Here is a 23,761-nt window from a genome sequence, read left to right as displayed (position 1 = left end):
AAACAGTCTGTGTGCGTGCTGGGTGGGGCCCCGGCACGGCAGGGTGGGCACTGACCTTGCACTAGGCCCACCTGGGTCCCATCCCTGTCAGCCCCGAGGGTCCCCAGAGCCCTGCCAGGGGTGATCCTTGAGCACAGAGTCAGGAAATCGACCTGGGCATGGTCCAAAAGAATCCAGAACACACACACACACACACACACACACACACACATACAACTTCCAAAAACGGCGACTTCCTCCAAGAGCTAGGGTGTCCAGTGGGGGCAGAGGAAGATTCTGCAGAGGGGGCCGGAGAGGTGGGATGGGGGAATGCCCACCTGCTGTGCTGGGCACAGAAATCAACAGAATAGAAGGAGGGTGGGCAGAGAAATAAGACACACGGGGCCGGAGCGATAGCACAGCGGGTAGGGCGTTTGCCTTGTACACGGCCGACCCGGCTTCCAATCCCAGCATCCCATAAGGTCCCCTGAGCACCGCCAGGAGTGATTCCTGAGTGCAGAGCCAGGAATAACCTCTGTGGGGCTGGAGCAATAGCACAGCAGGTAGGGCGTTTGCCTTGCACACGGCCGACCCGGGTTCGAATCCCAGCATCCCATAAGGTCCCCTGAGCACCGCCAGGAGTGATTCCTGAGTATAGAACCAGGAATAACCCCTGAGCATCGCCCGGTGTGGCCCCCCCTCCCAGCCCAAATAAATCAATTAACAGGTCAATAAGGGAGGTGGGCCGGCGCTCTTGGCCCCTCACCTGTAGGGCGAGTCGGGGTCAAAGCACGTCTTGCTCACGTCGGTCCCGTCGGGGTCGCAGCAGTCCCCGTCGTCGAAGTCGTTGGCGATGTTGTTGCACTCCGGCTGGCAGACGCCGTCCTGGAGCTTCCAGGGCGGGCAGCGGCGGGGTCGCAGGCAGTCGCCGCCGTCGTAGCCCGTGGCCGGGTGGCGGCACTCGGGGTCGCAGCGGCCGTCGCCCACCTGGCGCGGCTCGCAGCGCGCCAGCACCGTGAGCGCCCGCAGCGTCGAGTTCCGCACGCGCAGCTCGTGCATCTCCCAGGTGATGTTGGTGGCACCGAAGGCGACCAGGAGCGCGCGGTGCTGCGCGGCCAGCTGCTGGGCGCTCACGGTGGGCCGGCGGCCTCGGTCATCGTACACGTTGACCACCTGGTAACGCACCGTCTTGGGCGCGCGCAGGGCCCCGCGTGCGTTGTAGTGGCCGATGAGGTCCACGTGGTCGCAGGCCGTGCGCCCGCATTGCGGGGCGTGCCGCGGGGACACCACCACCTCGGGCTGCCCGGGGGCCTGCAGGACCTCACGCTGCGGGGACGCGTCCTCCCGGAAGGGTGTCCACTGCCCAGCCGAGGTCTCAAAGCTGCCTGTCAAGACGAGCGTCGCCAAGTCATCGTCTTCTTCCCCAGCGCGGGGCCGCTGCGCGTTGGCCCGGAGGCGCTCCTGCGAGAGGGCGGTGGACCACAGGGCCAGCGTGCCCAGGTGGCCGCGGAAACAGTGGCCAGCCTTGGAGCTGTCACCTCCCAACAGCAGGACCCGGCACGTGGCCATGAAGAGGCTGTGCAGAGGCCCGGACTGGCCCAGGCTGCTGGCCACCCGGGTGCCGTCCACGTATAGGGCCATCCGCCGGCCGTCGTAAGTGGCCGCCAGGTGTGTCCACTGGCTGGCCGTGTAGCGGTGATTGCTGAGCAGCACGGTGGCGGCGGGCATGCGGTCAGTGCGAAGGGAGAAGAAGAAGCGGGCATCTCGCTTTCCTTCCTCGGTGCCCAAGCGGATGCCCAGGGCCCAGCCTTTGTCATTTTCCATGTGGGAGCAGTGGTCAAACAGCCCTGGGACAGCGGAGAGGAGGCACAGCCGGGGTGGGAGGGAGAGAGAAGGGTGACCAGTCAGGCGTTTCCACAAAGAGTTCAGTGACCCCCGTAACGCCCGCCATCAAGGACCCGGAAACCAACTTCCCTGCTAGTATCTGGCCACCAGCCCCTGGGAATCTACTTTGAGGTTCTGCCTCAATTAACTCAGTCTGACTTCGGGGGAAGGCGGGAACGCTCTCAAGCCTCTCTAGCTTGTCCCATGCCAGCTCTCGGCAGCAAAGCTTACCCCATCAGGGGGAGATATTTTATGGTTTTTGTTTGTTTTGCTTTTGGGGTCACACCCGGCGATGCTCAGGGCTGACTCCTGGCTCTGTACTCAGGAATCACTCCTGGCGGTGCTCAGGGGACCCTATGGGATGCCAGGGATCAAACCTGGGTCGGCTGGAGCGCTAGCACAGCGGGGAGGGCGCTACCCACTGTGCTATCTTTCTGGCCCCCAGACTCCTTTCTAAGGGGGCCACCAGGCTGCCTGGAGCAGGAGTGGCCGATGTCTTCTGTACAGAGCCGAAGCGAGTTGGTTTTGGGGACCCAGACATCTCTGTTATGAGTGCTCCACCATTGGAGCATGTTTCTGGCCCAGTCGCTCATGGCTGTGTCAATAAAACTTTATTGGCAAACAAAACAGGTGCAGAGCAGATGCGGCCGCCCGGGGCCCCGGTATGGAGACTTCTGCCCGTGCGCATCTCCCGCCATCCTCCGTGGCCGTGTGTGTCCGGGGTGGGCCAACAGGAGCTGTGATAGTTTATCAGCCAAGTGATTCTGGTCTAGGAAGCATCACCTAGGAGACAAGTCTCGCTAGTTCCTTAGAGTGGTCCTTGGGGCGGACATTCTGTCTCTCTGCCTGAGAGAGAAGGAGAGAGAGAGGAAAGTGATAAAGGGAGAGAGAAGAAGAGAGAGAGGGAAAGAGTGAAAAAAGGAGGGAGAAGGAGAGAGGAGGGAAAGAGTGACAAAGGAGAGAGGAGAGAGAGAGGGAAAGTGATAAAGGGAGAGAGAAGAAGAGAGAGAGGGAAAGAGTGAAAAAGGGAGGGAGAAAGGAGAAAGGGGGGAAAGAGTGACAAAGGGAGAGAGAAGGAGAGAGAGAGGGAAAGTGATAAAGGGAGAGAGAAGAAGAGAGAGGGAAAAGAGTGAAAAAGGGAGGGAGAAGGAGAAAGGGGGAGTGACAAAGGGAGAGAGAAGGAGAGAGGGAGAGGGAGAGAGGGAGAGGGAGAGAGAGAGAGAGGGAAAGAGGGAGAGGGAGAGGCAGGGGAAAGAGGGAGAGGGAGAGAGGGAGAGGGGAAAAGATAAGGAGGGAGAGAAAGAGGGGGGTGGAGGAAGAACCAGGTGGGGTTCCAGTTCCAGAACCTGGACACAGCCCCCCCCCACCTCCCTCCTGCCTCGATTGCAGCACCTGACTGACTTCCTTCCTCCCCACCCCCCCCCCCACCTGGGGGGCCAGCACCTCAGGTCTGTGGTCTGGTGTCCCGCCCCCCCACCACTCGGCCATCCCGCCCAAGCCCCTATATGGAAGAATGTGGGCGTTCTGGGAGTGGCTGGGTGGGTCTTTTCTTGCCATGTGGCGCCAAGTGCAAATTCGTCTCTGTTTCTGTCTCTATCTCTGTCTCTGTCTCTCTCTCTCTCTACACACAACACAGCGTGCATAGCGCCTCCTCCCCCAAATCCCGCTGTGCCTGTGGAATGATTGGCAGGTGGGGACCCCCTGGTGGGGTCGGGGAGAGGAACAGGTCCCACGGGGCTCCCCAAGGCCCCGCTGCCTTGTCTCTGTGTGTGTGTGGGGGGGGGAGGGTGTGTGGGGTGTGGGTGTGGAGCAACAGCGCCACCTAGTGACACAGCCGGGCACAAGCCCTCCCGGCACCCCTGAGGCTGGGCTGACTCTATCGGTCGGTGGGGGGTCTTGCTCCCCGCTGGGAACAGAGGCGGGGCTGGGGTGGGGGGGTGGGGGTCTGGGGGCTGTTTGTCAAGGGAAAGGATGCAGGGAAGCCCCGGCTGCAGAATTCTGGGTGATCCGAGTGCCAGAAGGAGCCAGCACAGCCGGAAACCCGAAAGAGGCCCGGAGTTGGAGGGGGAGCGAGAGGGGGATGGGGGGCTCCCGGGAGGAGCTGGGGGTTCGTCAGGCAGTGGGGACCCTCCTCTTGGGGTCTCCATGCCCGAATCCTGAAGGAGGAAAGCTTGGCAAGCAGCTTCCCCCCACTTTCCCGGGCTCCCTCTAGTGTCCCCTGGAAGAAGGGTGGGGGGGCCAGCACCCTTCCCGGGGGACCCTCTGGACACCCCCGGCCCTGGGACCACCAGGTCTAGCACAAGAGGAAGCACAGCTGGGTGGTGCACAGGCTCTGAGGATCGGGCGCTTGGGGGGAGGGGAAATGTGAGGTGGGGGAGGGGTGGATAAGGCAGCAGAGGAAGGGGAGGGTCCCGGCCAGAATCAGAGCCTCAGGGGGCCTGGCTCAGGGATGACCCGGGTTCGATTCCCGGCATCCCCTAGAGTGCCCCCGAGCGCCGCCAGGAGTGATTCCTGAGTGCAGAGCCGGGAGTCAGCCCTGAGCATCGCCGGCGGGGGGGGGGGGGGGGGGGCGGGGACCCAGAAAGAAGAAAAAAACAAGGAAGGGCACAGTTGTCTACACTGCAAGCGTGCCAGGTCATTTTCTGTCCTCGGGTAGGGGTGCTCAGGGGGACGAGCCCCCTCCCTTCTCTCAACCCCCTCCCCACCCCACCCCCGCCCCCGCCAGCTCCAGGACAAGTAGGGGGGCGTGGTGTGGGGTCCGTGTCCAGAGAGAGGGAAACCCCAAGCCACACCCACACCCCCTGAAGGGGCCCCACTTCCCGTCTTTCCTGGGATCGGCCACGAGGGGGGGGGATTTCTAATGGGGGAGGCAGCCCGGTGGAGAGGTGGGTGTGTATTTCCCAGGGGTGCAGAGCAGACAGAATCCGTCAGCAGAAAAGGGGGATCGGCTGGGGTCCCAGCCCCATGAGGGTCTGCCATGGAGTGGGGGGCGGGCACAGGAGGAAGCCCCCCAAAAAGGCGGTGGGACGGAGGCAGGGAACCCCGGGCCTCTCTCGCTGTCCACTACGGCGTGATTCTGCCTAAAAGCCAACAGTTGCGTCAAGACGGACACACACATGAGGGGCTGGAGAGATAGCACAGCGGGGAGGGCGTTTGCCTGGCACACGGCTGACCCGGGTTCGATTCCCGGCATCCCATAGGGTCCCCCGAGCACCGCCAGGAGTGATTCCTGAGTGCAGAGCCAGGAAGAACCCCTGAGCATCGCCGGGTGGGACCCAAAGAGCAAAAAAATAAATAAATAAATAAATAAATAAATAAATTTAAAGGGGAGGGGGCTGGAGTAATAGCACAGGCGGGGAGGGTGTTTGCCTTGCACGTGGCCGACCCGGGGTTTGATCCCCGGCATCCCATAGGGTCCCCTGAGCACTGCCAGGAGAGCTCCCTGAGCTCAGAGCCAGGGGTCAGCCCTGACCGCCCAGGGGTCCCAGGGTCCCAAAGTGGGCATCTAGGTCCCATTTCTCCTGCAACAGGTGCTACCCCCGAGAAATGAGCCTTTCGCCCTGGGTCGGTGCTGGGGTCCTGCGCCCCCCCCTTTCCGAGCGGGTCACCGGTGGCCTGGGAGGGCTGCTAGACACCGTCGGGGTCAGAGACCACCCCCCTGAAAAAGCGATGGAGGCGAAGACGCCTGATGGGGCAAGTGGCCACCCAGAGCAGCCGAGAAACGCCCGCCACAGCCCCCCTCTGCACGCCCTGGCCAGCTCTGCCTGGCTTTTTTTTGCGGGGGGGGTCCTGGCTTCCCCCCCTTCTGCCCCCCGGATCTGAGCCTGTCAGAAACAGGGCAAGGGGGCTGGAGCAATAGCACAGCAGGTAGGGCGTTTGCCTTGCACGCGACCGACCCGGGTTCGAATGCCAGCATCCCATAGGGTCCCCTGAGCACCGCCAGGAGTGATTCCTGAGTGCAGAGCCAGGAGGAACCCCTGAGCATCGCTGGGTGGGACCCAAAAAGCAAACGGGAGCAAGCCCCCGCCCCGGTGCCCTGGGAGTGAGAGCCAGGACGGTGCAGGGGGTGAGTTGGGGCGGGGGGGGGGGATGCATTACCTGCCACGGACAGCTGGGCTATTCTGGCCTCCGTTGGGCCTCACCCAGACCTCCACGGTGAAGGCCTCCCGGGGGACGCTGGCCAGGGCCTCCATATGGAGCAGCAGGCGCTCGGGCCTCCCGGAGAAGTACAGGACAGATACTCCCTCTTGGGGGCGTGCGGGCGCAGGCTCGCCCTGCAGTGCTCGTCTCAGCCGCGGGTGGAGAGGCCGGGGAGGAGAGCCTCGCCCCTTCCCCACGGGGCGCTGCTGTCTGCTCTCGGCCCGACGGTGCTGCTGCCATCCGCCGGCGTCCATCTCAGGGTCCCTGGGAGCAGGGCTGAGGGCCGGGGGGTTGCCGGCGGAGAGTGTCCATCTGCTGGACGGGGCCGCGTAGGACCTCGCGGGGCCCCTGGGGCTGATGGGATACACCCCGAGGGGGTGACCCTCGGGGGCAGCCCAAGGGCCGCGTCCCTGGCTGCCCAGCCAACAGCTGTAGCCTCCGGCCGACCCCGTCGCTTTGGGGCTCTCCCTCGAACCCGGGACCCCTGGCGTGTCCGGCGGGGCTGGGAGCCGGTGGCCAGGAGCAACCCGGCGGCCAGCACCCACAGGCCCACCGTCAGGGCCGGGCCGAGCTGCAGCCCTGCGCAGCAGCCCATAATAGTCCGCTCTCTGGGGGCCCTGGTGCTGTCCAGTGGGGGTGGGGGCGCTCCCGGCTGGCCTCTGGCTCCCGGCTCTAGGTCAGTCCTCGGAAGAAGGATACTCAGTCCTGCAGGCTGCTCCGTATTTACCCGCCACCACCCCTGCCCACCCCTCCCCTGCAGGCCCCGCCCCTGCCCTGAGCCACCTGTAGCCCCAGGGCAGGGGGGGGGAAACCCAGCCCGGCTGCAAAACTCACCCTGTCCAGGGCCGCCCCCCCCCCCCGTTAGGACCCTTGGCCTCACCTCTGGGGGGGACTCATGGGTCCCCCAGGAGCGAGAGAGGAAGAGGACGGCAGGAGTGGGGGGGACGGACCCCACACCCCTGCCCCTGCCCCCCTCCCTTCTCCCCCCCTCAGAGCAGCCTGCACCCCCCCCCTTCCCGCTTCAGGGCAAGGCAGCCGTGATGTCAAAGCGAGTGAGTCGGAAGAGGCTCAAGCTGGTCCCCCCACCACCTAGGGGAACATGGGGGGGCGGGGATAGCAGCACTCCTGACCCCCCCCCCACATTCCAGCCTCTCCCTCTCTCTGCAGGCTCAGAGAGCAGTACCCAGCAGTCAGTAGGGCTGGGAAGAGAGCGCAGGCTCTCTCTGTCTCTCTGTCTCTCTGCCTCTCTGTCTCTCTGTCTCTGTGTCTCTCTGTGTGTCTCTGTCTCTCTGCCTCTCTGTGTGTCTCTGTCTCTGTGTCTCTCTGTCTCTGTTTCTCTCCCCCTCCCCCGCTCTGTCTCTGTCCCTCCCTCCCTCCCTCCCTCTCTCGGTTTCTGTCTCTCTGTGTGTCTCTGTTTCTGTGTCTCTGTGTCTCTGCCTCTGTCTCTCTCTGTCCTCTGTCTCTGTGCCTCTCTGTGTCTCTGCCTCTGTCTCTCTCTGTCTCTCTCTCGTCCCCCTCCCCGCTTCTCTCTCCCTCCCTCCCTCCCTCTCTCTCTCTCTCTCTCTCTCGTCTCTCTCTCTCTCTCTCTTTTTCTGGGGCCAGACCCTTCCTTGTAAGGTTAGTGCCTGATTTCAATCCCGGGGCTTTAAAAGACCCCCCACTGCCCCCTCCCCCTCTGCCCCCCTCCCCCCTGCTCCCCTCCCCCTCTGCTCCCCCTCCCCCTCTGCTCCCCCTCTCCCCCTCTGCTCCCCTGCCCCTCTGATCCCACCTCCCCCTCTGCTCCCCTTACCCCTTCTGCCCCCCTACCCCTCTGATCCCCTCCCCCCTCTGATCCCCCTTCTCCCTTTGCCCCCTCCCCCCTCTGCCCCCTCCCCCCTGCCCCCTTCCCCCTCTGATCCCCCTCTCCCCTGCCCCCCTCCCCCTCTGATCCCCCCTCACCCCTCTGCTCCCCTCCCCCTCTGATCCCACCCTCCCCCTCTGCTCCCCTCCCCCTCTGCCCCCGTCCCCCTCTGGTCCCCCTCCCCCTCTGATCCCACCTCCCTCTCTGCTTCCCCCCCTCCCCTCTGCCCCCCCTTCCCCCTCTGCCCCCTCCTCCTCTGATCTCCCTTCCCCCTCTGCCCTCCTCCCCTTCTGCCCCCCCCTGCTCCCCCCTCCTCTCCCCCTCTGCTCCCCCTTCCCCCCCTTGCCCTGCTCCCCTCCAGGTCACTTCCCAGCCGGCTCTGGAGACAGAGGGAGGGTCCCGCTGCTGCCTTCCCCCCAGTTCCCGTCACTGGGCGCCCCAGGCAGCCCCACAAGGGGTGAGCAAGGGGGCGAGCACCTCCTTTGTGAGCACTCCCTGGAAGAGAATGGGGCAGGCGGCAGGGTGTGTTTGAGCCTGGTCAGTGGGCTCAGTGGGCCCCATTACACACACACACACACACACACACACACACACACACAAACACACGCACAAACACACACTCCCCTACACACACACACTCCCTACACACACACACATTCCCTACACACACACACTTCCCTACACACACACATTCCCTACACACATACTCCCTACACACACACACACATTCCCTACACCACACACTCCCTACACACAGACATTCCCTACACACACACACACTCACCTACACACACACACTCACATTCCCTACACACACACACATTCCCTACACACACACACACTCCCTACACACACACAGCATTCCCTACACACACACACACATTTCCTACACACACACACACACACATTCCCTACGCACATACACTCATTCCCTACACACACATATACACACATTCCCTACACACACATATTCCCCTACACACACATATACATATTCCCTGCACACACACATACACACACTTGTTCCCTACACACACATATACACACATGTTTCTCTACACACACATACACACATATTCCCTACACACACACACACACAACACACACGCGCGCGCGGGCAGGGGGATCATATGCAGGGGGCGGTGGGGGGAACTTCAGGACTCCCCATGTCCACTTGAAACTGGCATCTGTCCCTCCAGCTCTAGCCGCCCTGGTCCTCCTCTTCCAGGCAGCCCGACTGGACTGACACCTCCCCTTTCCCCCATGCTCGGGGGCGGGGGGTTCCCCAGCGGCACCCACGGGCCCCTCCAGGCCAGACCCCGAGGAGAGGAGGGCGTGAAGGCACACACGGGAGGCTGCACAGACCCCGCTCTGGGCTGGACTCGGGTGTGAGCAGAGCAGGCTGGCGGGCGGTGGGCTGAGCCGGCATCCCGAAGGGCAGGGGAGGGGGGGGACGAGGAGGCTCAGGCGAGGAGGGGGCCGCCCTGGGGGAGGGGGTCCTACCATTCATCTCAGCCCCTGTGCAGCGCGCTGGGGGCCCCATCTGGGCGCAGACGCTCCCGGCCCGGGGCTGGCCCTGCTCTGAGGGTGACCCGGTCAAGGGCCACCCCACCGCCACCCTGCAGCCAGGGCAGCCTCCCCCTGCCGCCTGCTCCTCTCCGCTCTCTCCCTGCCCTCTCTCTCCTCTCTTCCCCTCCCTCTCTGTCTCTCTCCCTCTCTCTCCCTCCCTCTCTGTTTCTCTCCCCCTCCCTCCCTCTCTCTCTCCCTCTCTTTCTCTTTCTCTCCCTCCCTCTTTGTCTCTCTCCCTCCCTCTCTATCTCTCCCTCTCTGTCTCTCTCTCTCCCTCCCTCTCTGTCTCTGTCTCTCTCCTTCTCTCTCCACCTCTCTCTTTCTCTCCCTCCCTCTCTGTCTCTGTCTCTCCCTCTCTCTCTCCCTCCCTCTCTCCCCACCTCTCTCTCTCCCTCTCCCTCTCCCTCACTCCCCCTCTGTCTTTCTCTCTCCCTCCCTCTCTCTCTTTCTCTCCCTCTCTCCTTCAGCTCCAAAGTTTCACACACAAAAAAAAAAGGTTGAGCCATTCCCTGTGTTTTCCTCTTGCTGTAACTCGGGCGGTGACATCATGACCAACCCACCAACGCCCCACCTCACCCTCCCTCCCCTTCCCGGGCCCCCACCAGTCTCCCCCCCAGCCCGGGCCTGCCGAGCAGGGTCCCTGCCTGTCTGTCCGTCTGTCTGTCTGTCTGTCTGTCTGTCTGTCTGCCTGCCTGTCTGTCTGTCTGTCTGTCTGTCTGCCTGCCTGCCTGCCTGCCTGCCAGCCTGTCTGTCTGTCTGTCTGTCTGTCTGCCTGCCTGCCTGCCTGCCTGCCTGCCTGCCTGCCTGCCTGCCTGCCTGCCTGCCTGCCTGCCTGTCTGTCTGTCTGTCTGTCTGTCTGTCTGTCTGTCTGTCTCGGCTCCCAGAGGGAAGCTCCTCTTTAGCGTCCCACCAAGACCCTCCTCTCTCCGCTCTTAGCCGGACCCAAGGCTGAGCCCCACCCCCCACCCCCACCCCCCCTACCTCGTCTGAGCCCAGGTATTAGCATCTGTAAAGTGGATCACTTCAAAGGGGCAGCCAGAGGCCAGGCCACCCCCCTCCTCAGTTTCATCCCGGCTACCTGCTTGCCTACACACACACACACACACACACACACACACACACACACAGAGAACAAACTGACTGGTAAGAGGCACCCCCCCCCACACACACACCCCGTTCTGTGCAACACACACACCCCGTTCTGTGCAACACACAAACACCCCGTTCTGTGCAACACACACACACACACACACAGAACAAACTGGCTGATAAGAGGCACCCCCCCACACACACACCCCGTTCTGTGCAACACACACACACACCGTTCTGTGCAACACACACACACACACACACACACACACACACACACACACACGTTCTGTGCCCAGAAAGGCGGCAAAGGCAATTAACTGGGCCGGGAGCACAGCTCGAGTCTCTCTGCAGAGCAAACCCTGTGGACCATCTGTTTGTGACCCAGTCCTGCACCCCAGCTCCCGCCACCAGCACCACCCGGCTTGCCCCCAGCCCCCCCCAGAGCCTGGGCACCCCCCAAGGCAGGAAAGCCGCGGGGTCCGCTCTGATCTCCCCCGCGGGAAGCCTGGCCCCCTCCCCCCCACCCGGCTCTATCTGCCGCGCTGGGAAGCGCCAGCAGCCAGGGCGCTGAGAGGCCCCTTCTGGGGTGCAGCTCTCCGGGCCGGCCCGAGGATGAGCTGCAGGGGCGGGTTTACGGACGCCAGAGGAGCCGGGAGGGGTGTAGGGGGGTGGGGTGGGCTGGCAGGGCCGGGGGACCGACACTCTGGACCCCGAGGGATTCCGGATTGCAGGTAAACAGCTCAGGCGGGAAACTGGGGGGAGGGTGGGGGGGCGAGTCAGAGAAAGCCACAGAGCACAGCGGGGAGGGGGGAGGAGGGAGGAGGGGAGAGAAGGCGAGAAATGGCCGGGGCCTGGGTGGAGGGAGGACAGGAGACGGGGGGGGGGGGGGGGGGAGGAAGAAGAAGAAGAGGGGAGAGGAGAGGCTGGAGGAGAGAGAGGCCCAGAGACAGTGAGAGGGACTGAATCTTAAAGCAGGGGGGAAGTGGGGAGGGGAGGGGAGAGAGAGGGGGCTGGGAAGAGAGGAGGCAGACAGAGACACAGCCCGGGCACAGAAGCAGGAAGGGGTGAGGTGCAGGGGGGCAGGGGAGGTGGGGGTCGCTTCTTCAGAGGCGCAGCGGGTGGGCGAAGGGTAGGATTTTGGGGACCCTCTTCCTCAGGGCTCTGAGCTTTGCGGGGCAAGGGGGGAACCCCTCTAACCCTCTCCCCTCTCCCCTTCTCCCACCTGCCCCTTCCAGCCTTCTTTCTCCTCCCCCTGGAGAACACACACACACACACACACACACACACACAGACACACACACATGCACACACAGACACACACACATGCACACACAGACACACACACATGCACACACGCACACACAGACACACACACATGCACACACAGACACACACACATGCACACACGCACACACAGACACACACGCACATGCGCGCACACACAGACACGCGCACATGCACACACAGACACACACACGCGCACACGCACACATGCACACACGCACACACAGACACACACACACATGCACACATGCACACACGCACACACAGACACACACACATGCACACACGCACACACAGACACACGCGCACACGTACACACAGACACACAGACACAGACACACACACGCGCACACGCACACATGCACACACGCACGCACACACACACGGGCGGGGAGGGTGCCAGGTAGGGCACCTAGCTTTGCCTTCTGGACTATTCAGAGATGGGGGCAGGCGGAGGGGTGCGTGTGAGGGCAGGGGGGGAGAGAGGGGAGCCCTGCGTGGCTCTGGCTCCCAAACCCCAAGGCTGGAGAGGAAAACTAGGCCGGGCGGGGGCCGGCTCCAAGGAAGCCCCGAGACCCACATTGCCGAGCTCCGGGTGTGGCGTGAGCCGGAGGGGACAGGCAGGGACCCCCCGCAGGGGGGGAGGCCACGACCTGGGTCCTTCTGGCCACTGCCATCCCCCTCTCGGCTGGCGGGGGAGGGCGTCGGCTTGGCACGCGGCTGACCCGAGTTCGGTCCCCGGCATCCCTGAGCACCGCCAAGAGGGAGTCTGTCCTGAGCACAGAGCCCAGAGTCAGCCCCGGACTCCGCCCCGTGTGGAGTCTCTCCCCAAAAGCGAACACGGAGGCGGGCTGCCAAGCCTTGCCCAACGCCGGCCAGGGTGCCCCTCTGCTGGCTCGGCCAACCACGGGCCCACTGGGCGGAGGCCGGAGCCAGTTCTGCTTGCGGGTACGAGGGGGGGTGAGGTGGGGCGGGTGGGGGGGAGACCCAGGCCAGCATCACTCAGCCCCCGGAGCAGGGAGTGAGAGGGCCCCGGAGGGCGCGTGCAATGGGCCCGAGAGCTCGGTTCCAGCTATACCAGGTGTCAGCTGTGAGCACAGAGCTGGGAGTAAGCCTGGAGCACCTCGGGGTCTGCGTTCCCCTCCCCCGCCCCCAGGAAGGAAGGGAGGAAGGGAGGGAGAGAGGAAGGAAGGAGGGAAGGAAGGAAGGAAGGAAGGAAGGAAGGAAGGAAGGAAGGAAGGAAGGAAGGAAGGAAGGAGGGAAAGAAGGAAGGAAGGAAGGAAGGAAGGAAGGAAGGAAGGAAGGAAGGAAGGAAGGAAGGAAGGAAGGAAGGAGGGAAGGAAGGGAGGAAGGAAGAAGGGAGGAAGGAAGGAAGGAAGGAAGGAAGGAAGGAAGGAAGGAAGGAAGGAAGGAGGGAGGGAGGGAGGGAAGGAAGGAAGGAAGGAAGGAAGGAAGGAAGGAAGGAAGGAAGGAAGGAAGGAAGGAAGGAAGGAAGGAGGGAGGGAGGGAGGGAAGGAAGGAAGGAAGAAGGGAGGGAGGGAGGAAGGAAGGAAGGAAGGAAGGAAGGAAGGAAGGAAGGAAGGAAGGAAGGAGGGAAGGAAGGAGGGAAGGAAGGAAGGAATGAGGGAAGGAAGGAAGGAAAGAAGGGAGGGAGGGAGGGAGGGAGGGAGGGAGGAAGGAAGGAAGGAAGGAAGGAAGGAAGGAGGGAAGGAAGGAAAGAAGGGAGGGAGGGAGGAAGGAAGGAAGGAAGGAAGGAAGGAAGGAAGGAAGGAAGAAGGGAGGGAGGGAGGAAGGAAGGAAGGAAGGAAGGAAGGAAGGAAGGAAGGAAGGAAGGAAGGAAGGAAGGAAGGAGGGAAGGAAGGAAGGAAAGGAAGAGGAGGGAGGGAGGAAGGAAGGAAGGAAGGAAAGCAGGGAGGGAGGGAGGGAAGGAAGGGAGGGAGGGAGGGAGGAAGGAAGGAAGGAAGGGAGGAAGGAAGGAGGGAGGGAAGGAAGGAAGGAAGAAGGGAGGGAGGAAGGAAGGAAGGAACGAAGGAAAGAAGGGAGGGAGGGAGGGAGGAAGGAGGGAAGAAAGGAGGGAGGGAAGGAAGGAAGGAAGGAAGGAAGGAAGGAAGGAAGGAAGGAAGGAAGGAAGGAAGGAAGGAAGGAAGGAAGGAAGGAAGGAAGGAAGGAAGGAAGGAAGGAAGGAAGGAAGGAAGGAAGGAAGGAAGGAAGGAAGGAAGACAAGTACCCTCCCCGCTGTGCTCTCACCCCAGCCCCCTGTGGCAGGAACTCTTACCCTCTCTCAGCCCTTTGAGGGAATGTCTGTGACAAGCCCCCAGCGTCGCACAGTTCCACCCAGGCGCCCTTGGGGGTCTCCTTCCCCAGATCAAGCAGGTGTCAGGGCCAGGAGACAAATGACTCCAAGAGCCCAGGCACAGACTTTGCATCTGGGACCCCTGACAACACATCTCAGACCACCCGGAGTGACCCCCAGGCTCCAAGCAAAGGGGTCCTAAGTGCCACCAAGTATGATGCAAAAATAATAATAATAATAATAATAATAATGATAATAATAATAATATGGGCCGGAGCGACAGCACAGCGGGGAGGGCCTTGGCCTGGCACACGGCCGACCACGGTTCGATCCCCGGCATCCCATAGGGTCCCCCGAGCACCGCCAGGAGTGATTCCTGAGTGCAGAGCCAGGAGTCAGCCCTGAGCATCGCCGGGTGGGACCCAGAAGGCCCCCCAAATAGCACTGGAGCACTGTCGTCCCGTTGCTCATCGATTGGCTCGAGCGGGTGCCAGTCACGTCTCCAGGGTGAGACTTGTTGTGACTGTGTTTGGCATCTCGAATACGCCACGGGGAGCTTGCCAAGCTCTGCCGTGCGGGCGGGATCCTCTCGGTAGCTTGCCGGGCTCTCCGAGAGGGACAGAGGAATCGAACCCGGGTCGGCCGCGTGCAAGGCCAACGCCCTCCCCGCTGTGCTATCGCTCCAGCCCTACCCCCAAAAATAAAAATAAAATAAAGATGAGCACTGGGGTGCGGAAGGTAAAAAAAGGGCACACGCGTCGCCAAGACGATGCCAAGCAGCCCCTCACGGCCCCTGCCCTGCGCCCCGGGCTGGCTCTCGGGAAACAAGGATTTGGCATGTGGGATCACTCGGGAGGCGCCAGTTGACGCCAGACGCTTTCAAGAGCCCGGACGCAGCCTGGGCCCGTGGAGCAGGTCCCGGTGTCTTTCCTGGCACACGGCACTGAAGCTTGAACTCGGGCAGGGTCAAGGCAGCCGCTGCGATGCAGTGCCCCTCCTCCCGCCCGCGCTAACCACCGGGCTCCACGTCCAATTCCGGACCCAGTCGGGGGCTTTGTTGGCCTGAACACCCCAACACCCCCCCCACCACACACACACACGCACACACACACACACACACACACACACACACAGAATCCTAAGAGCTCGGGGTTGGCTTGGCAAACGTCTCGCCGCAAATGAGAACATTCAGTTCCTCTCAGGCTCTGGCTGTCTTTCATGACCCACCAAAGCTGCCCTTCCCCGGGCCCAAGTGAGCCCGCGCTGTGGTCAGCAGGGTGGACAGAGACGGCTGGACAGAGATGTCGAAGTCGGGAGGGCACCAGGCAGGGCGAACACATGCCCTGGCCCTGGCCCGTAACGGTTTCTTTCTTTCTTTTTTTTTTTTTTTTTGCTTTTTGGGTCCCACCCGGCGATGCTCAGGGCTGACTCCCGGCTCTGTGCTCAGGAATCATTCCTGGCGGTGCTCGGGGGACCCTATGGGATGCGGGGAATCGAACCCGGGTCGGCCACGTGCCAGGCAAATGCCCTCCCTGCTGTGCTATCGCTCCAGCCCCCCGTAACGGTTTCTGACCGAGGCCACCTCTGTATCTGAGCCAGCCCCTGGCATGCAGACACGCCACCAGTAGTGCCCGCTTTCCCATCTGCCCGCCATGAAGACGCGGGGACCCGTGAGTGTCTGGTCCGGAACCCACAAGGGTCCCTGCATCATTCCCTCTCTGCACCCCAGACTCTCCTCATGACGATTAAGGCACCAGGAGCCGGGGCATGGGGCGTGAGTGCCCGAATGGCATGAGGGAAGGCTGGCACTGAAAAGTGGCATTGCACGGTCCCCAGAGCACCGCCAGGAGTGGCCCCTAGGACTGTGCCAGTCCCCCAAGCCCCCTGTTCCCCAAACCTCCCCCCACACAAAAAAATCAAAGAGCATCTGCAGGGGAGAATGCCAGATATGAAGAGGACCAATTTTTTTTTTTTATTAGTTGGGTGTTTGCCTTGCACGCGGCCAACCCGGGTTCGATTCCTCCGTCCCTCTCAGAGAGCCCAGCAAGCTACCAAGAGGATCCCGCCCGCACGGCAGAGCCTGGCAAGCTCCCCGTGGCGTATTCGAGATGCCAAACACAGTCACAACAAGTCTCACCATGGAGACGTGACTAGTGCCCGCTCGAGCAAATCGATGAGCAATGGGATGAGTGATAGTGATTATTGAATCACCATGAGCTACCGTTACAAACTTTTATGTTTGAGTTTCAGCCATACAATGATCAAACACCCATCCCTCCACCAGGGCACATTCCCCACTACCCATGTCCCCAGTATCCTCCTCTTTCCCACCCTCCCCCTGCCTCCATGGCAGACAATCTCCCCCACACTCTCTCTCTACATTGGGGCATCATGGTTTACAATACAGACACTGAGAGGCCGTCACGGTTGGTCCTTTATCTACTCTCATCACATATCTCCCATCCCGAGCATCCCTCCAACCATCCCTGACTCAGTGACCCCTTCTTTATTCCAGCTGGGGGTTGATTTTTATTTATTTATTTATTTTGCTTTTTGGGTCACACCTAGTGATGCACAGGGGTTACTCCTGGCTCTGCACTCTGGAATTACCCCTGGCCGTGCTTACGGGGAACCTATGGGATGCTGGGAATCGAACCCGGGTCGGCCGCGTGCAAGGCAAACGCCCTACCCGCTGTGCTATCGCTCTAGCCCCAGCTGGGGGCTGATTTTAGATGCCAAAGGAAGATGAGATTTGGCCTCTGTGGCCAGAGATGGTGAGTTTGGAGTCTAACTGCCTGTCTCCCCGCCATCCTATAGAGGACCCCGATTTCTCACAGCCCCAGGGATCTTGGTGGAGGAATCGGCAGCGTGTTGGTCTCTGGATCGGTTTGAACTCTGAGCCTCAACCAGTTCTGTGGCCAATAGAATAACAGGGGCTGGAGCCATAGCACAGCGGGGAGGGCGTTTGCCTTGCACGCGGCTGACCCGGGTTCGATTCCCAGCATCCCATAGGGTCCCCCGAGCACCGCCAGGGGTAATTCCTGAGTGCAGAGCCAGGAGTGACCCCTGTGCATCGCCGGGTGTGACCCAAAAAGAAAAGAAAAAAAAATTTCTAGGGGCTGGAGCAATAGCACAGCGGGTAGGGCATTTGCCTTGCATGCGGCCAACCCAGGTTTGATTCCCAGCATCCCATATGGTCCCCTGAGCACCGCCAGGGGTAATTCCTGAGTGCAGGGCCAGGAATGACCCCTGTGCATTGCCAGCTGTGACCCAAAAAGCTAAACAAAACAAAACAAAAATTTCTAAACAGATCAGCAGCTCTGAGCTGCAGAGACAGGGCAAGCACTCAGGGGCACACCAGGTTCTATCTGCAGTAACCTCATCTGACACCCCTAGAGAGAACCGCCTTCCTCTCAGTCCCTGGCGTGTGTCATGACTGTCTCCCTGTGATGTTTCCCAAGATAATGTTTTTTCCCTTTTCCCTTTGAACAGCAAGGTTGTCTCACAGCTGATAAGCCCGGAGCAAAAAAAAAACGTTTACGGGCGTTCCGCAAAGAACAACAAAGAACAAGCAGAGAATCCGCCTCGGTGGTGGGCCCGGAGATATCCCTGGGGCCCCAGGTCCCCTCTGCCCCTCTCTCTGTCGCTTTGCCCATGCATGTAGCCAGTGGCCCCGGGGCCCTCTGGAGTGGCTGCTGGAAGCCCTGAAATGTTCGCTTCTCTTTGCATCCGCCCTTCTGTGCCGGGGGCAATAATGCCTCTTGCTTCCCTGAGCACCACCACGGGAGTCTCTGCCTTGTGCAATCTCAGGCTCTCCCTGGAGGAAGGAGTCTCTGGAGGCTCTGAACTCGATTTATCCAACCCTGCCCCTGGCCTGGGCTTCCTGCTCTGTCGTCACCCTGTCTGTCTCTCTCTCTCCATCTCCCTCTCATTCCCTCCCCCATCTCTCTATCTGTCTTGTGTCTCTGTCTGTCTCTCTCTCTCCATCTCCCTCTCATTCCCTCCCCCATCTCTCTGTCTGTATCTGTCTGTCTGTCTGTCCCTCTCTTTCTCCATCTCCCTCCCCCTGTCTATCTCTTTGTCTGTCTGTCTCTCTTGCTCCCTCTCCTCCCCCTCTCCCCCTCTCTCCCTCTCTCTTTGCCCCTCTCTCTCTCTTTCACTCTCCCTCTCCATCTTTCTCTCCCTCTCCCTGTCTCTCTCTCCATCCCACTCTCTCTTTCTCTGTCTCTCCCTGTCTCCCTCTCTCTCCATCTCCCTCTCTCCCCCTCACTCTCTTTCTCTGTCTCTGTCTCTCTCTCTTCCCCTTCTCTCTCCCTCTCCCCATCTCTCTATCTGTCTGTGTCTCTGTCTGTCATCCCTCTTTCTCTCCATCTCCCTCTCTCCCTCCCCTGTCTCTCTATCTCTCTGTCTGTCTCTCTCGCTCCCTCTCTCCCTCTCTCTCTGTCCCTCTCTCCCTCTCTTTCACTCTCCCTCTCCCTGTCTCTCTCTCCATCTCGCTCTCTCTCTTTCTCTGTCTCTCCCTGTCTCCCTCTCTCTCTCCATCTCCCTCTCTTCTCCTTCTCTCTCCCTCCCCCATCTCTCTATCTGTCTTGTGTCTCTGTCTGTCTCTGTCTCTCTCTCCATTTCCCTCGCATTCCCGCCCCCATTTCTCTGTCTGTATCTGTCTGTCTGTCTGTCTGTCTGTCTGTCCCTCTCCCCCTTCTCTCCAGACTCTCCACTCTTGCTTCTGCGCATTCAGGAATGCCAGTGCCCTGTCACGACAGTGGCCCCCTGAATTGTATCCAGATTTGTCGTTATTGACACTCTCGTGGCCTCGGTTACTTCAGCAGCAAGCAGGAGCCCCAATCTGGTGTTGTTTGCTCGGGGAGCACAGGACAATTTATGGCTCGGATCTGGGGGCAAAACAGCCCAGGAAGGGTTGAAATCGAATGAAAATAGAATGAAAGGAACAAATAGAATGAAAAATGGGAGGCAGGTCGAAGAGTCCTGAGTTGCATTATTAGCGGGCTTTGGGGGCGTTTGATTTCACAAACGAAATAGAGAAGGCAAGAGAAAATTCCATTTCGCAATTGGAAGGGGCATTTTATTTTATTTTGTTTTTGTTTTCTTTTTGGGTCACACCCGGTGATGCACAGGGGTCACTCCTGGCTCTGCACTCAAGAATCACCCCCGGCGGTGCTCAGGGGACCCTATGGGATGCTGGGAATCGAACCCAGGTCGGCAGCATGCAAGGCAAATGCCCTACTATCACTCCAGTCCCCCATCTACTTTCATCTGCATAAAAAAAGAGATAGTTGCATGGACACATGTGTGTATTCAGGGATGTTTCTGACTTGCAAAAAAACAAGTAAGAGAATGTCATTCTGGAACAGAACCTAAACCGGAAGAGAGATACTTGCGCTAAGGGTGTGTCCTTGACCCTTTTTTTTTTTTCAAGGGCATTTGTTAATCTGCGAATGGCTTTTGGAGAATTCCCTCGGTGGGCAGGCTGGGGTGATGGTTAGGAAAATTGGAAATAATGGTGGTACGAAGGTGCAATGGTGGTGGGGTTGGCGTTGGAATATTAAATGCCATAAACCATCAGGAACAACTTTATAAAAGTAAATTAAAAAATAAATTAGAAAAATATAAGAATTCCCTTGGTGGAGCTGGAATGATAGAGCAGCAGGTAGGGTGCTTGCCTTGCAGGGGGCTGACCTGGGTTCCACCCCTGGCACCCTCAGTCCTGCCAGAGTGAGCCCTGAGCACAGAGCTGAGAGTGAGCCCTGAGCACAGAGGCAGGAGTCAGCCCTGAGCACAGAGCTGGGAGTGAGCCCTGAGCACAGAGCCCGGAGTCAGCCCTGAGTACAGAGCTGGGAATCAGCCCTGAGCACAGAGCCGGGAGTCATCTTTGAGCACAGCCAGGACTGATCCCTGAGCAAAGAGTCGGGAGTAATCCCTGAGCACAGGAGTGAGACCTGAGCACCAGCAGATGTGGCCCCCACACTGAAAAACATTGATGATGATGATGATGATGATGCAATTAAATCCACCTCCATCCTCACAGCCGTGATGGTTGTGTGCGGAGGCCTGATACCAACCAGGAACTTTCACTCAACTTCATATTTCTTAAATTTAAAGGTACGGGGTGGATGGGGCCGGAGCGATAGCACAGTGGGTAGGGCGTTTGCCTTGCACGCGGCCGACCCGGGTTCGATCCCCGGCATCCCATATGGTCCCCCAAGCACTGCCAGGAGCAGTTCCTGAGTGCAAAGCCAGGAGTAACCCCTGAGCATCGCTGGGTGTGACGCAAAAAGCAAAATAAATAAATAAATAAATAAATAAAAATAAAGGTACGGGGTGGGGGGAAAAGGTTAAAAATAAAAGCATGGGGCTGGAGCGATAGCACAGCGGGTAGGGCGTTTGCCTTGCACGCGGCCGACCCGGGTTCAAATCCCAGCATCCCATATGGTCCCCTGAGCAGGGCCAGGGGTAATTCCTGAGTGCAGAGCCAGGAGTAACCCCTGTGCATCGCCAGGTGTGACCCAAAAAGCAAATAAATAAATAAAAATAAAAATAAATAAAAATAAAAGCAGAGCAAACAGCAAAGTAGGTAACTGCATCTGGTCGGGAGGCTTATTTGGCGCATCCTGTGCAGTTCCCACCTCTCAACCCAAGGCACAGACGCCCGGGGTGCCAGCAGCTGGGGCGTCTTGAGTCAGCTGCTTGGAGGACAGCAGCTCGCAAGCTCGCGCCCTTCCTCTGTTGCTCAACAAGTCCCCCGAGGAGCCACAGCGGTGACTCTGAAATGGTGACAACCAGCCTCCCTCACCCCCCCATTCCTGCCTCTGCTCGTCGACCCCACGACGACATCCGCAACCCTGACACCGTACCACTTGGACATGCATTTTACAAATGAGGCATCAGGGTGGCTGGTCCAGGAGGTCCGAGGGTGCGAGGGGAGTTCTGAGCGGGGGAGGGGGCGTTGCCATGGCGATGGGCGGGAGGGTAAGTGCCCCAGGATCCAGGGACCACAGAGAAAGTTTCTGAAATCTCTGGCGACGCGCAGTTCCTTGGCTTAACCACTGGTGGGAGGAAGGGACCACAAAGTCCAGGAAGCCATCACTCATCTCTGACCCTGAGGGACGGTGACACAGAGTCACCGGGGTTGTCCACAGTGCTCTGAGCAGACAGGCGTGACCTCAAGACAGCCACCTCCTTTCTTTTCTTTTCTTTTTTTTTTTTTCTTTTTGGGTCACACCCGGCGATGCACAGGGGTTACTCCTGGCTCTGCACTCAGGAATTACTCCTGGCGGTGAGCAGGGGACCATATGGGACGCTGGGAATCGAACCCGGGTTGGCTGCGTGCAAGGCAAACGCCCTCCCCACTGGGCTATCGCTCCAGCCCCTTCTTTTCTTTCCTTTTTTCTTTTCTTTTCTTTTCTTTTCTTTTCTTTTCTTTTTTCTCTTTTCTTTTCTTTTCTTTTCTTTTCTTTTTCTTTTTCTTTTTGGGTCCCACCCGGTGATGCTCAGGGCTGACTCCTGGCTCTGCACTCAGGAATCACCCCTGGCAGTGCTCGGGGGACCCTATGGGATGCTGGGAATCAAACCCGGGTCGGCCGCATGCAAGGCCAACACCCTCCCCGCTGTGCTATCGCTTCAGCCCCCAGCGACCTCCTTTCTAAGTGGACAAGGATATGAGTCTTGGCACAGGGGGTCTAACTGGTGCCCCCGGGTGCAGTGTCATATATACTGCTCATCCACTGCCCCCCACCCCACCCCACATCCCCGTTTCTGGTTCCTGGAAGCCGTCATCACATCTGTTTGGACTGGACAGAGAGAAGATGTGAATCAGGACTTGGTAGAAAGGGGACCGGAGAGGGTTGGTGTGATAGTTCAGAGGGTAGAGCCTCACATGTAGTCAACCCGGGTTCGAACCCCGGCATCCCATAGGGTCCCTGAGACCCACCAGGAGTGATTCCTGAGTGCAGAGCCGGGAGGAACCGCTGAGCACTGCCAGGTGTGGTCCCAAAACAACAATAAAAAGAAACAAAGAGGGGCCGGAGCGATAGCAAAGCGGGTAGGGCGTTTGCCTTGCACGCGGCCGACCCGGGTTCGATCCCCGGCATCCCATATGGTCCCCCAAGCATCGCCAGGAGTAATTCCTGAGTGCAAAGCCAGGAGTAACCCCTGAGCATCGCTGGGTGTGACCCAAAAAGCAAAAAAAAAAAAAAGAAGAAACAAAGAAAAAGAGAGAGAGAGAGAGAGAGAGAGAGAGAGAAGGGGCTGGAGTGATAGCACAGCAGGGAGGGTATTTGCCTTGCATGCAGCTGACCCGGGTTCAATTCCTCTGTTCCCTCTCGGAGACCCCTGAAAGAGTATCTCACCTGCATGGCAGAGCCTGGCAAGCTCCCCGTGGCAGATTCGATATGCCAAACACAGTCACAACAAGTCGCACCATGGAGACGTGACTGGCGCCCGCTCGAGCAAATCGACAAGCAATGGGATGACAGTGATACAGTGATATGGAGAGAGAAGGGACCCAAGGAGAGAATGAAGGGGGGGTGTAGGGTACCACAGTGTTGGCTGTTAACCCAACTGTCTTAGGCTTCATCAGTGAATGGCCCCATCTCCTCCCCACAGAGATGCTTACGGGACTCTTGTTAGCATCCCTCATCATCTTTTCCTTTTTGTTTTGCCTCTCCTAGCTACAGTTCCCCAAGTCAGTCTTACTTGCCCATAAGCCAAAACGTTCTGGTAATTCTGGACTTTGTATTTATAGTGAATTACTCTCTGCCTCTAGCCCCGATCTTACTTTATACATATATAATTAAAGGTGCTAAGTTAATGGCCACAATGCGGCCGCATGACAACTACTAGCCTAGTTCTCCCTCTTGGAGAACCTGACAAGCTACCAAGAGTCTATTGCCCACTTGGGAGAGCCTGGCAAGCTCCCCGTGGCGTATTCATATCCAAACTACAGTAATATATATATATATATATATATATATATATATATATATATATATATATATACACACACACCTCTCGGAGAGCCTGGCAAGCTACCGAGAGGATCCCGCCCGCATGGCAGAGCCTGGCAAGCTACCTGTAGCATATTCGATATGCCAAAAATAGTAACAATAGGTCTCATTCCCCTCACTCTGAAAAAGCCTCCAATCGTTGGGAAAGACGAGTAAGGAGAGGCTGCTAAAATCTCAGGGCTGAGTGTAATAGAGACGTTACTGGTGCCCGCTTGAGTAAATCGATGAACAATGGGATGCCAGTGATACAGTGATACTTGCATTTCTATCTCCTCTACAGCCTCTTCATACTTTACTATAGAGCAATGTTCTTTGGTTAAACACAGAAAGACCATTAATTCTGTGCCCCTAATACTTGGGAGTTGATTGACTCTGAAATATATCTACCCCTGGGCATCCGTCATAATTACTAGACTCAGCCTTTGGTTGCTGTAGCTCTTAACAGCCCAAAAGGGAGGTCCCACCGTCAGACTGGGATGGACCCAGGGTGAGAGGCAAAACTACCCTGGCATCAAAATGGGACATTCTAGAAAGCATAAATGCATGGTTTTTATGCAAGCTGTTATGACTTAGAGACAGAATCCCCATGGGGAAGGACAAGCTGAACTGTCCTGAGGATTTAGTCTGAGATTTATGGTAAAAGTTGTGCTAGCTATA

The 23,761-nt window shown here is 59.2% G+C and overlaps 1 protein-coding gene across 1 annotated transcript in view; it reads right to left on the bottom strand.

Moving 5' to 3' along the window:
- The window catches only part of PAPPA2 (pappalysin 2), a 39,025-nt gene extending 32,768 nt beyond the window's left edge, over positions 1-6,257 (bottom strand). The window contains exons 1-3 of the mRNA XM_055121219.1: positions 5,969-6,257; positions 1,972-1,977; positions 746-1,826 (exon numbers count right to left, since the gene is read on the bottom strand). Coding sequence (XP_054977194.1) covers positions 746-1,826; positions 1,972-1,977; positions 5,969-6,257 — 1,376 coding nt within the window. The remainder of the gene's footprint in view (positions 1-745; positions 1,827-1,971; positions 1,978-5,968) is intronic.
- Positions 6,258-23,761: the final 17,504 nt, after the last annotated feature.

Source organism: Sorex araneus, chromosome X (assembly GCF_027595985.1).
Source record: "Sorex araneus isolate mSorAra2 chromosome X, mSorAra2.pri, whole genome shotgun sequence".
In the NCBI taxonomy this organism is placed as follows: domain Eukaryota; kingdom Metazoa; phylum Chordata; class Mammalia; order Eulipotyphla; family Soricidae; genus Sorex; species Sorex araneus.
The sequence above is the reverse complement of the archived record's forward strand: the minus strand, read 5'-3'. Positions and strand labels throughout refer to the sequence as shown.